General features: G+C 29.9%; 1 protein-coding gene across 1 annotated transcript; it reads right to left on the bottom strand.

The window, feature by feature from the left end:
- Positions 1 to 4842: 4842 nt before the first annotated feature.
- Positions 4843 to 9231, bottom strand: LOC102663381 (receptor-like protein EIX2). The gene is made up of 2 exons (XM_006599451.3): positions 5805 to 9231; positions 4843 to 5060 (listed from the first exon to the last, which is right to left on the bottom strand). The coding sequence occupies exon 1, from the start codon at positions 9154 to 9156 to the stop codon at positions 5842 to 5844; it is 3315 nt and encodes a 1104-aa protein (XP_006599514.1). The 5' UTR covers positions 9157 to 9231; the 3' UTR covers positions 4843 to 5060; positions 5805 to 5841.
- Between the last annotated feature and the right edge of the window lie 6020 nt (positions 9232 to 15251).

Genomic DNA, 15251 nt, shown 5'->3' with positions numbered 1-15251 from the left:
ACGACATGTTACATACATAATATTGTTACAGAAACTTTTGTCATACTATCCTTAGCTCCAAATAAAGAAAAAAAAAAGCTTTCTGTCATATATGGTTCTTAATTTGTGGAAACAAAACATTGCTCTAGTGCAGCTCTTTTCCAGAGTTTTACTTGCACTGAGAAAAATATAACAAAAAGAGTCAGCTCTAAAACATGATGTTAGAATTATGCAATTAAAGTGCTTGGCGTCTATGTGATAGCCATTTCCAGAATATTTATTGATAAGACATCAGAGTAGATTGGAAAAAGAGCATACAAAATCAGCAGTGCTAACTGAATTTATTATACACATATAGATATCATAACCATTGTCTGTAACGAGCAGATAAGAAATTTTTCTCTTAGAAATATAAAAGAAATAATCTCGTTTGAGTTAAAAACGAAGACAGTTTAGAGAAGCGAAAATATAAAATAAAAACAGAAGTTGTAAAACATATAAGACATCACCGAAACTACTAGAATCCTCTAGAACAATATTGGATTGGACCTAACAACAAAATGTCACATCATGAACTTTTCAGCTGAATTTGAATAAAACATAGCACCAAATCCTATTACTATTTTAGTTAATCTTTCACCCTTAACTCACGTGGATCAGAATATGTTATCATATATTAAAATCAGAGTTGCTAAATTGTCAACAACCAAACTTTTTGTTATTAATGGGAGGAAGAAATCCTCAACACAAAAAGGTACTATGTAAGCAAAAAGAAATTACAATCCCCAGAATCAATAGGCATTAATTGCAATTTGGATAAGAACAGCAATAGCATCCTCCAAAGCTTTGTTATATGCTGCAGATTACAAAATTGTAGCAGTCATTAATACCAATTTGCATTATGCACGCTATTTTGTTCCCATTGCTGTTGTGGAAGTACTTTTGCTCCAGACATGGAATGGAAATTGAACAGGAATTTTGTTTTTTTGTGCCATCGATTGAGTTTGTATAAGTGAGGACATGTTGATCTTCTGACCACTTTTGTTTTCGAAATTATAATAATTACTAGTTCGCTATCTAAATTCATGGGAAATTGAAAATTGATTCCCACGAGACTGTATTCTTGTTGTACATTACACTTCTCAGGTGTTCTTAGAAGTCCTCTTCCTACTGGTAAGCCGTATCATATTCACTCTCCCCTGCATTCTGATTTCTACTTATAAATAAGTTAATGTCTAAGAGCAGGGTTGAATGAGCATAGAAAAAAAGATATTTTCTATGAAGTTTTAAAACAAATTTTACCGAATTACATTGTAATTGATCAAATTCCAGAACCAGCCATTCAGTATTCTGTTCTGTTAGGCTCTAACGTAGCTAACCCTACTGCGTATGTATACGAACTGGCTTAGCACACTTTACATTAGTGGTTGGGTCTTGAACATATATAGTTTGTTATGCTTTAAATTAATATTATGCATTGTGTTACTTCTATGATTGGGACAGCTAATAGAGGATGGGGTTGGATTTTGGAAATGAGGGGCTCCCATACAAGTCTAGATCCTGTTTAGTTTGTGAACGAAAACTATGTTTTGGTTTTGCCTATCTCTTATGCTTTTAAAATTATTCTAGAATCCACCTACAGTTTTTTTATTCAAAAATAAGCATTGGAGTGTTAAGATGATGGTGTCAAGTTAACTTATATAATTTGTTTGGTGACCTATTGCGGAAAATTTCTCTCGTATTTATTCTTTTTGATTTTTCAAAAAATTGATATCAGAGTCAATGATTCGACTTGGTCACCGACTTAGACGAGTAAGATGGCGTCGATAGATTCATGTATATAGAGTTATTTATATCAAAAATCTTTCTGACGGATGAATTCATGCATGAATGTCAAGTTGCAGGTGTTGCAATAATGCAAAATACTAGAACATGTTATAACAATGGCTAGACAAGCTGGGGGCAGTAACAATTAAGCTCTAAGGGTCATCATTGAATATTTCTGAATTGAAAATGGCTTATGCTCTAGGAAAAGGTTAACATGTGAAAGAGACACAAACTTGAGGGAAAAGATTATTAAAGTACAAGTACGAGCACAAGTCTCACATGATATAGAAATGAAAAAGTTGAGTACTATATAAGAAGTGAAGAAAAAATTATAAATATGAATCTTATGATTTTAGGTTAAGATGTGATGTAAAAATCACTACTCGGGATAAAATATTGAGAGAAAAGAGAATTCACTTAGAGCCTTTGTCTTAGTTTACACGTCGTTGTGCCATTAACAATTGATAATTCTGTTTAGCATGCTATATTGTGAACATAAATATTTTTCTCTTTATTTGTTCATTTTACATATTTCCTGGTGTCAAAATATTCTTTTTATTGTATTTTTATATCATTTAAAATAAATTTGCTTTTAGATTTTCTCTTGGAGCAGATACCATTCAAAGAATTTCAGGTAATGTAAATGCACTGGTTTTTTTTAAAAAAATTTTGATTTTGTGGCATTTATCTCTATATTTGGTTGATATATTTGAAACTTTATAGCGATTAGCTGATGTATCAGTCAACAGACCCTAGTATGGAAAAAGAATACGGTGAAGACAGAATTTTGCCACAAACTAATGTATCAGCGTGAGTTTCGTTTAATTTTCTTTTGATTTAAATATTTTTGTGGACGTGTTTTAATTTTTCTTTTTGATGTGATTGGCGAGCTTAATTTTCTAACCCATAAGAAAAAAAAATCACCAATAACTTGTAGATGCATGTTCTCTTAAACAGGTGGTATTCTTCTAGACCAAAAAAAAAGGTTGTATTCTCTGTGTTCAATGATGTCTTTTGGCTGGAATCTTCCGTGTTCATATGTTGGGGATTAAAATATTTAATAGGGATTAATTAACATGAATATATCCAGAAAATAAGTAGTGGAGGAGTAAAATAATAACAAGCTTAAACATACAAAATTATGTTAATTAATAAATTGCATAACTATATATTTTATATAAAAAAATTAATTAACCTGTATATATAATTGTTTTAAATGAAAATATGAGAGGGAAACCATTCTTATTTCATTTGATACTGTCATGTTAATCAATCACGTCTACTAAATATTTTCTTATATGTTGTGATTTGATTTTTTTTTCTTTAATTAAAACATGGCTTTTAAAAAATTACTCTTACAAAATCTTACCATTCTTCAAGAAAAAACATTAGAATTTATAATAAAAATATCAATAATGATATAATTGTGTAATAAAATTATTTCGTATATTAATTACAGGTTCATGAAGATATAGTTCATATTGTAGCAGCATGTTGTAATAACTAAAATTTCATCAGATAATTCGACAAAAAAATGATGTTAAAAATTTTAATAAATAAAAAATATAAATATGATTCTATTTTTACATTATCAAGAGAATTTTTGTAATGTCATTAAATTAACACAAACAAGGCTTGAACATCATTTTGGCTACTATAAAGGTATTTGAGTTTGTCACTTTAACGAGCATCATGCATATGCTTAGAAAAAGTCGTTGTAAAATTAACACAAACAAAGCTTAAACATCATTTTGGCTACTATAAATTAGTGTGTTTTCTGCTTTAGTTTTTCAAAGTTTTTTATTTTAGTCCTAGTCAAACTTAAAAAAATATATTTAGTCTTTATTGTCAAGTAAAAATATTAATTGACGACATAACATGGAATTACATTAACGGTTAATTGACTTATAAAGATTTTAACAATAAATAATATGTAATTATTTTTAGTAAATTATATTTTAAATTTCTCATCAATTAATCTAACATCATCAATTATTTTAGACATATGAGAATTTAAAAATTCAATTTACCAAAAAATTTACATATAATAGCATGTCAAACAATTGATATCGTGGACAGAACAATGAACTACCAACATCACTCTTAACCTATTGATAGTTGATAACAAACTATAAATTCAAATATTAAAATTACAAGCACTAAAATATATACAAAAAAAATTTATATATTAAAGTACTAAAAAAATCCTTAATTTTTTAAGGAAAAAAAAACAATTATGTAAACCCACAAAAAATATGATGTGTTATTTTATCAAATTACGATATATGCAATATTAATTTACCTTTACACTAATGTTTTGCACAGACTACAAATTAAGGCATTTATTCCTAAATTAGGGAGACTTCGCCTAAAAGAAAAATTAGTATTGCAATAGATATTTCAGTGATACCAGTGAGAATATGTACTAATTACTAATGATACCATTTATTGCAGACAGACTTCTTATAAAACTAGAAGTTTGATAGTTTACAACATTTAGAAAGTGTAACAATTTAAATGGCAGAATACAAATTAAAAAATGAAAATTGCAAAAGAAATGGCAAAACTGCATGGAATGAAGTTGTGTTTTAGACTGCCTATGATCCTTTCCCTTTTCTTACGAAACTTATTCCTAAAATAAGGACTAGATGATGGGATCTAATTGGTACTCTCATATTGGTGCAACGGAAGAGAGAGAATTTCAAATTAGCATTCATTGTGTGAATTTCATTTACAGATGTACCCTTTTCTATCTTCGTGATAATTGTGAGATAAATAGATAAAATATGACAAGACCAGCAACCTAACACTAGCTTGATGCAATTTTTAATGCTCTGCTAGCTACTTTTGGCAAAGCATAAGTGCATGTACAGAAGGGGTCTAACACAAGGATGCAAACATACTGGTAGTAACTAGGAACAAATAGGGTATCTTGCATTCTTCTTCTCATGCACAAATTTGATTCACAGTTAAGTATAGCTGCACTAGCAGAATATTGTAGAAAACATTGTTGAAGATGAATATGAAGAGGTGAAATTTTAGATATCACAGATCTAAGCACAATAATGAAAAACAAACAGCATTACAAATATATTATACAATAAATACAGCAATAGCATACTAAGTTTCTGGAAACAAGATTTTGCAGTTCATTACTTAAATACAAAACATTGTAAACTCCTATACTAAAGAATTATCTCGCATTTGTAGCTGCCAACGATGGTTTCTTGTCTGATCAGAAGCGTACAGCACATCTGCAACAATCAGCATTTTTTTTACAGCAATTAATGTGCTGGATTAATTACAAGATATAAACAGAATTATATTTTTTCATACAAATATGAAAATGGAAGTATACATGCAGGGACCATGGCCCCCAAGTTTTTTCACGAACTGTAATTAAAATACCATGTTAAAAGAATTACGGTCCCCTTAAAATTTATGAAAAAAATATTGATAAATAATACATGTCATCTTAGTTGACACTTAGGGAGACAAAAAGAAAAAAGAAAGAGAAGTGTATGTATAATAGGTAATATAATGTGATAGTAAAAAGTGAGATAAAAAGAAATTAAAGATAATAATAAAATATTTGTAATGTGTAAGTGTACATTTATAATTATGGAAAATCATTTTAAAAAAATGCATCTATTTGTTTATTCTATAAATGTCTAATTAATATATTTGAAAGAGTTTATGTTTCTAATAATTAGGAATAAAAAAATATTTATTTATTTTTATATAAATGATAAAATTAATTAGATAGTAATGTTTTTATGCTTAACATAGTTGTATATTTTTTCTTTGTGAAAAATTAAAAAAAAGTTACAAGTCAAATAATAATTAGATTACATTATTATTATTATTATTATTCTTGGCCTCCTCTAAGTGAAATCCATATTGCTCTTTTTGATCAGTGAAGCAATTTCTTGATATATGTAAAATAAAACAAAGTCAGAACATAAACCATGAAATTGACAAATAAATCTAGAACATACCTTTTTGCCTTGGAGCGATCAGCAACAATTCCCACATTCACAATAAACATACATATACATAGTCTGTTAATCTGTTCAGAAACCTGATGTAAGCAATTCTCCAAGGACGCCACAGTAGTAATGGCCCTAATAAGCCCCAAAATCCAGTGAAGTATCCAATCCCCAAGCTGATGTATAATCCCTCATAGAAAACTGAATCATCACCTTTGACTGGTGGTTCTTGATGCTCTTCTGTTGTCTGATCTTCATCCCCAGGACAAGTTTTGTTAAGTTGTTCACCACAAAGATCAATGTTTCCTTCAAAACTAGAGGCTTCAAAGGTTTCAAAATGTCTTCCTGATGGGATTCTTCCAGAAAGAGAGTTGTGTGACAAGTCTAATTTTTGCAAATAATCAATTTCAGAAAGAGAAGAAGGAATTCTCCCAGAGATGTGATTTCTTGACAAGTCAAGTGATTCTAGTGACCTTAAATTCCCAATCCGAGAAGGAATTTCTCCACTCAAATTGTTTCTTGATAGATTCAAAGAAACTAACCCAAGCAAATATCCGACCTCCTTTGGTATTTCACCGGTTAAATGGTTACTGGAAAGATCAATGCTCTTGAGCTTTAACTCTGGATTCTTGAACCCCTGTTCCACACCTTTCCACATCCATGTTATGTCAAGTGTATAACCTTCCAATGAGTAACTACCATAAATTTCATAGTAAGTGTTATTATACCAATATATACGAGACATAGTGTCACTTGAGTTGATGCTCTGTTCAGACATTGCAGTGAAATTCTTTAAGCATGATGGAATTCCTCTTGACAAATTATTCCTTGAAAGATCCAACAATTGAATACGGTTCAAATAACAGAGATGAATGGGTAGATTTCCGGAGAGGTGATTTCCTCGCATGTTCAAGATTATCAATTGATGCATACTTTCTCCAATCCATGATGGTATTGGACCCGACAACATATTTTCACTCAGGTCCAGCATAAATAAACTGCTGCAATTCTTCAAAGAAGAAGGCAACTCACCCATTAAACCATTGTTTCGTAAAACCAAGGCTTCCATATTAACAAGGGCGCCCATGGACATAGGAATCTTCCCTGACAATTTATTGCTGCTTAAATCAAGGAACAGTAATTGCTTTACTGATTTCCAACAATCTGGCAGTTGCCCATTTATTTGATTGCGTGACACATCTAAAGTGGCCAAATTTGAAGCTGTGCTTTGGTCACATAAGAATGAAAACAAATCTGAAAAATTATTTTCAGAGAGCATCAGCTCGGAAGCTTGTAGTAAAAATGACGGAATTTTACCCTCAAACTGATTTGAATTCAGAAGTATAGACGGTCTGAGAGGAAGCTTCAACGATATATTAGGAATTGCACCAATGAGATAATTGGAAGACATATTTAACAATCCCATATTTTGCAACTTATTCCAAAACCAGTCTGGTACAGAGTCATTAATCCCGTTATCAGAAATATCAAGCATATACAAAGAACTTTGAGTCTTGAGCCAACTAGGAAAAGTGGGGCCCAACTTGCAAGATCTGATTTCCAATGATTCTAATTGGAATGGAGGAACCCAACTCGGGACAAATTTCAGAGACAACGAGCTCTCTGATAAGAACAAGTATTTTAATTTGGAAAAATTAGAAAGATGGGATTCAGTGACATCACCCTCCAAAGAATTCCCAGCCAAGTTAAGATCCTCCAACTCTGATAGAAAACCAATGCTTTTAGGTAACATGCCAGTAATCTGGTTATTAGATAAATCCAAGCTCTTAAATATGTTTCGGTTGCACCATGAAGAATTTTGAAAGAAGCTAGAAATTTCCCCATTCAACTTGTTATATGAGAGGGATAAACTCTGCAATGCGCACATGTTCCCAAAGAAAGTTGGAATCTCTCCTTGCAGTTTGTTACCGGAGAAGTGAAGAACTTCAAGAGAGTTCATTACTTTCCCAAATCCATCTGGAATGGGACCTTCTAACATGTTATAACCAAGGTCAAGGTTATGAAGATTGGTGGTGGAGTTAAAGAGCCAGTAAAATATAGTTGATGATTTCAACTGATTTGAGGAGAGATCAAGGGATACAAGAGAAGATGAAGAACTCATAATGAAAGAAGATGACATAAGAAAACTTCCATCCGTAAGACTACAATTATACAAATAAAGATTTTGAAGTTTTGAGCTGAAGTTGAAACTACCTTGAAAGACTGATGATGTCATATTATTATAGGAAAGGTCAAGGATAACAAGAGCCGGAAAGTTTGGGCAGAGAGGAGATGACAAAACAATGTTATTATGACCAAGATAAAGCTCCTGAAGATTAAGGCTAAAGTTTGACAACAGTTGAAATGTTGAGGATGTGAGCTTATTTGAATAAAGATCAAGGATGGTAAGAGCAGTGGAAAAGTTGGAAGGTGAATAAAACAGAGATTGAATATTTGTATCTGAAAGAGAACAACCAACTAGCCTCAACTCTCTTAAGTTTGGAATAAGCTTGCTGATCATTTGTAGCCAGTGATGAGAAGAGGAAAGGTTGTGTAGTGAACTTAGCCTAAGTTTTGTCAAGGAAGAAAGATTAGTCAACCACTCTGCATCCTTAGATTTCACATCAAAATTGCCACCAAGTGCAAGAGTGTGCAACAAAGGAAGATTCCCAACTTGGAAAGGAAATGCTCCCGAGAATGAATTCCCCCCCGCAAGATCAAGATACCTCAACTGTGAGAGATTTCCAAGTTGATAAGGGAGTTCCCCATCTAGATCATTATCACTTAGATCAAGATATTGTAAATGTGTAAGGTTTCCAAGTTGATAAGGGATTTGTCCATGGAGATAATTCTTACCTAGATCAAGAGACAGTAAATGTGTAAGCTTTCCAATATCAGAAGGAATACTCCCACCAAATGAAGAAGCAGAGAGATTGAGATATCTTAAGTTGGTGAACGAGCCCATGAGTTCTGGGATATGACTCACTTCAAAATAATTATAGCTGAGATCCAAGTGTTCAATATTTTCAAGGGCAATCAATGAAGAGATATTGATTGCACCTATCAAATATTGTGTATCCTGACCACGGAGATGAAGCATCTCAACATGACCAGTTTGATTGTTGCATTGAATGCCTTTCCATTTGCAACAGTCTCTGTTATTGCCATCGTCCCTCCATGTAGACAGCATGCCAGAGTCATCTATGAGGCCATGTTTGAAGTTGAGGAGTGCTTGTCTCTCACTCTCAATGCACTTAATTTCTGCGCTATTGGGAAGGTAGTTGAATCCAAGAATGGATACTGCAGCATGCAATAAAAGCAGCACAAGTGCATAAAATAGTTTCAGAGAATAACAACTCATTATGAAATGACTAAGAGTAAAACAAAGATCGGTTACTGTGATCAGTTTTCTCTTAAATTGTCGAGTATCAAAGATCGAGCCTGCGACAGGATTTATATAATCAATATCGGTTATTGTGATCAGTTTTCTCTTAATAATTTCTTTGACATATCTGCGTTCCCATCTTTGCATAAATTGACTTCCAAGTCAATGCAAAACAAAAGACACTATAGCAACGTTTTGCACGGGATAGAAAATTGGAAACTTTGTGTCAAACTTTTTGACTAAAGAAACCTCTACTCACCCACAACACACTTTCTATCCCTCTCATTCTCTCCATTGATGATATTTGCTTTGTTTTATACTAATAAATAAGCAAATTATAATCAACCCAATTAACAAACTCATTTGCAAGATTTCTTTGGCTAATTTAATGCAATTATGATTTCTAAACTTTTGGGGATACACATACCAATTATATATGTAAGTTCTAAATTATATAAACTATATAATTCTATTAGTGTATTCTTTTTTAATTGGCAAATTATTTAGTTTATTAATATTATTTAATTCCATAAAACTACTTGCTAAAACTGATTATCCCCTTCACAGAAGTATGAAGGTTTTTACAAATTACAAAATGCATTTTAAAGAGAAAAACTAAAACAATAAAATTGATACATGAAGTAGAAAAATCAAACAAATCATATTTGCAGAGAGTTCCAATTTAATTCAAATGAATACTGGGCACAACCTGAGATACGAAAGGGTTAAAAAATGAATGTTGGTTTGCATGAGGGATGGATTGTTCAAGTGTGTTTGGTTGGGTGTTAGTAAAATTGATTTTGATTAAAATTGATTTTGATTAAAATTAATTTTGAATTAATGTGTCTTATGTTTAAATATTTTATTATAAAATTAAGTTAAAAATAAATTAAAATTCAATATAAAATTTTGGATCCAATACAAAACCTATTCAAAGTTGCTTCAACCTAACTAGAAATTATGGACTCAAAATTAATTATGAATTCTTCTCTAACATCAAACCAAACAAGTAGAAATATATTCAAAATCAATTTTAAATTTAAAATCAATTATCCAACACAAAATCAAACTGACACGGTATAAAAGCTTTTGGGACCACATGAGACCCAAAGGGGCCAAATGACCAATCAAGAATTTTTTTGTCAAATTTACAATATGAGGATAAAATTTAAATTAATATTCTAAAAGGTTGTAACATGTTTTTTTTACACTAAAATCGTGAAAAAAATTATAACTTATATTTTTTTTCATTTTTTTAAATACAACTTTAAAGTTATAATAATTTTTTTAATGACTCTAAAGTCGTAAAAGAAATATTTATTATAAAATTAAATACAAAAATTAAATACAAAAATTAAATATTAATTAGGGATCAAAACTATAATTAAAACTTATCTTAAAGATTATATTTATTATAATTTTTAATTGGTTCATAACATATAAATATTTTCACTTGTTAAAATTTACTATGATTTCTCTTAAATTATTTTAATGAAAAGCAATAGTAAAATAGCAGGAGCTTAATGTAAGTTATGTTCAGTACCTAAATATTAGGTAAAATTGGTAAGAGTACTGTGAGAAATTTGATTGTGTGGATCAACTAACGTGGGTTGTTTAGCTGGAGAAGAAAGAAACATAAAACTTATAATAAAACTTATGAACACTCAAGCTTTCACATGGACATTGCATCATATAAAAGAAGTAGAAGAAAGAGCACACTCCCTCTACATCACAATAAGAGAAATATAAAGAAGAGACAATCCCTCCAACTCAACTCCATTGAGACATTATTTGTGCGTTTTAAATAATAATGTTCATATGACATTTTTTATAATATTACGTTTTTATTTTTATTTTTGTTTGTATTATCTTATTCATTAACATGATTTAAAAAATCATTTCTTTTAGAATCACTCAGAATTTTTTTTACTTTTTATTTCTCACTTCAAGGGATAAGATATGCACTTTTTATTACTTGAACTCTTACAACTAGTGAAATCAATGTAACTAAATACATCAAATTAAATTATTTTTTTTATTCTTTTATGTAAAGCCCTTATAAAATTATTGTTTACTAAACGAAATAAAGGTTAAATGTTTTAGCTGGTAACAAAAATTCAATCATAATTTTATAAAATTGTCATTGTAATAATTGTGTCATATTGTCAAGAATGACTGATTTATTGCTACTTACAAAGTCACAATTTTAAAATCCTTTTAAGAAACTAATAATTTAAAACTATATTTAACTAGTTGATATGTATATTATTATATCAACAATAAAACGTTAAAAAATAAAACTCCCGTTAATTCTCTTTTTTCATGTAGTGCATGATGATAATAAAATAAAATATAATAATTTACGAGTTCGCTCATGTGGTCATGTAGTTAAACGTAAAGGTAGGGTTGAACTCATGGTCACAAAACATGTACAATGATGAAAAAATTTCCTCAAAATTAGTTTATAAACTCATGGTCTCAAACCATGTACAATGATTAGTGATTCTCTTTTCTGTCGATCACAGAGGCTTAATTAATATTAACTAGAATTTCAAAATTTAGATGTGAAAGGACGAAAACTGCAATGTGAAAAGTGAAAGTTGGACTAAATTAAAAGAACCAATAAAAACAAAAGTAAGATCACTAACTAAACTTAAAGTTAGACTAAATAAAAGAATCAATAGAAACAAAAGTAAGAGAAATAAAAGGCAGCAGACAGGTACCACCACAAATACTTGCAAGCTTAACAAATTAATGAAAATCTAACAATGCGTGGTCATATGCATTGTTACATATGTACCCTTGTTTTTTCCACCTTTTTTACCTTACGTTTTTTACATCAGGATAGTTTTGTAACTTTTTTTTTTTTACCAAAATTAATGAGATATTATGAAACCTAATTTTTATTAATAAATTTAAAATATTTTTATAAGTTTACCTTAAGTGATTTCAATCAATAAAATTTTTATCATTTTGATCTTGAAGGATAATAATACATTGATGTTTACTCAATTCAAGTTAATAAATCTATTTAATCAATAATCAATAGTATTTGATTTTTTTAAAATTGAAAAACACACACACACATATATATATATATATATATATATATATATATATATATATCAAATAATAAATTAATGGATCAATACATTTAAATTTTAAAACTCATATCTCAAATCAAATTCAACAAATTTAATTAGTTTAAATTTGACCCAAAACAAAAAAATTTCAATTTAAACTATTTAAATTTAGGTCAATTTGGATTTAGAAATAATCCGCATCCGCTTACACCCCGACTTCGCAGTTCCTGCACTCCATAGCATACTCCTAAAAATTTGCTTAGTGAGTTATTGTTATTCATTCCTCAACTTGTCTAAGTTGCATTTTCCACTATTGGCAATATGCCACTACACATCTAATATGCTTTATAGGGTAGAAAATTAAGCCAGTCAATAATGTGAGAGGGTATGAAATTGGCGCAAAGGCTTTGAGCTTTTGGTATGTATCTAACCACAAATAATGTAATAAAATTTATCATCTAATAATTTAAATTTAAAAGAGTTTAACGTTTATACTATGATAGTTTAAAAACGTTTTACATGTCATTCAATAATATATTATTATTTGAATTATTTTAAAATAATTAATTTTAAATACATAATAAATTATGATTAAATAAATGAGTAAAATTTTTTATAATCATTTTTATCTTAAAATAATATCTCTCGTCAACAACCATTATATATACCACCTTTTGTTGGATATTCTGATACGTATTTCTTTGTTGTCCATTTTTTTACTGGTAAATTAGTTTATTCAAAAGTTGAATATGAGCATGGCGTGAAATCAGATTATTATCCATTTTATACTCTTTTATGCAAACAGGAACATATTTATTTATTAAAAAAAATAAATTAACGAGAACATATTTATTGTCTTTTGCTTTTAAAATAAATAATTAACAGGAACATATCCATAAAATAAGTACTGGAGGAGTAAAAAATAACTAGCTTAATTATGCATACAAAATGATCTTACTTAATAAATAGGCGAACACCAAAAGAGAATGATGTTGTATGCTTTTTGTAATAGCACTGAAGATAACCATTTGATTTCCATATTTCTTAAGCTTTCTATAGCATTTTTAAAATGGATTTCCCATGCATATAGCTTCAACACTTTCATATTCAGTAGAGCCTCCGAACCAGCCTTGAATCTCTCATCTTGTGCTACCAAAAGTTTGGTCAGAAACTTATGCTGTAACTTTGCCAAATGGAGTATTGCAAAGCACTGTGAGAACCATCACTACCAATGAGGCATTCAGTAGTAGAGGACTAGCTAGCAGAGTTAGTACCTTGAGCAATGCAAAAAGTCCTGACATCAAAATCTCTCTCCAATAGCACAGAATTATTGCCCACAAATACAACTTTGGGATATCCTCACCCTTAAGTGTTTTTTCTTTTAACCCTTTCTCATCAATGGACTCAACCACAAAAATGAAATCTTACTAAAGAATCCAGCTTTTGGCAAATGGAGTTACATGGCTAATAGGATCAACTTCATTTAATTGGTCACTTAAAGGGGCATAAAGACATTCTTCATTTTCTCCATCATTGTCTTCATATTTACTTACGTTATATGTGCATAAGAGTAGAAAAATTGCCCCACGAAAAGATAGAACATCTAAAACTGCCTTGAGGGACAGTTCTTGGCTACTAATGGTGTAAGACGTGGATAAAGCACAGAGAAAACCAGAAACAAAGAATATAAGAATACTAAATAGCCACAACCATGCCCTTGGAAGTTGGTTCAGCTTAAGACTTATAGCAACAACCCAACAGAGCCATTGAATGTGGCTGAAACTAGCTGCAAAGTCGAATATCTTTCCACCTGAAACGGTCTCAATGAAGACTTCCAAATTGCAACAAATGCCATCATGATCAGCAGTAACACATCAAACAAAATGATCATCAAATGTACGATGCATGTGGAAGGATCTTTCAAAAACCTCAAATCATAACAGAAAGAATTCTCTCTAAGTCTAAGAATTACACCTTTTTTCTTATAATAGGAGAATTCAATTCTCACTCAAAAGAATTCTCTCTAAGTCTAAGAATGAAATACTAAAACTGAGATGGAATAATCAAATGAGCAAAATTGCTTTCTATTTATAGGCCAAGATTGCAACGGATGCATTAAATGTCCCAACCCTCCTTTTTTGTTTCAAAACAATTGAATGTAATAGATGTTCATTTTAAATATATAGGCTTTTGCATTAACTATTTATAACTTTCCTCACAATTATTGAAAAATAATTTATGAAAACTACATATTAGTTGACACTCAAATATAGAAAGAAAAAAAAGTATAAGTAGGTGTTAAGAGTTTTTGTAATTGTTGATGTCTTTATATATAATTATTTAAAATTATTTTATTTATCTAATTATTTATTTTCTCATATAGTAATATTATTATTTTTATTTAGTATAGTTATATACTTTTTATTTATAAAAAATATTAGATACATATTATATAGTAATTTTTTGTATATTTTATGCATGTAAAATTTTTAATTTTTATACTATATGTTTTTTTTCTTGACTCTCTTGAAGCGAATTTTTTACTTTGTCCCTGATATATATACTCGAAAAAATAAATATAAGACACAAACAGTATATTTGGTTAGAGAGAAATAAAGGAGAGGATGATTTTATTTTTAATTCTACCTAATTTTTTTCAAAATTTAAGAGAGAATGTAATTGCTTAACAAACAGTATATTTGGTTTAATTTCACTCACTACACAGAGACTAGAAGAACATGACAACTCAAACGGTTAACAAATTAATGTGTTAATTAAGAAAACCCTGCTTCTGTCACGAAGTACATAGCGACAGAGTTTTCAATGCATGCAAAACCGCCAAAGAACTGCAACATTGCCACGGTCGATAACATTACTCAATGATTCATCCCAAGAGAAGATACCCAAAAACATTCTGTTCATAGAGTCAAAATTCAAAAAGAAGAGGAAGAGAGAGAAGCTGAAACAGACAAAATTAAACACTGTACA

The sequence above is a fragment of the Glycine max genome, chromosome 16 (genome assembly GCF_000004515.6).
Source record: "Glycine max cultivar Williams 82 chromosome 16, Glycine_max_v4.0, whole genome shotgun sequence".
Lineage (NCBI taxonomy): Eukaryota > Viridiplantae > Streptophyta > Magnoliopsida > Fabales > Fabaceae > Glycine > Glycine max.
This window is presented reverse-complemented; position numbering and strand designations above follow the sequence as displayed.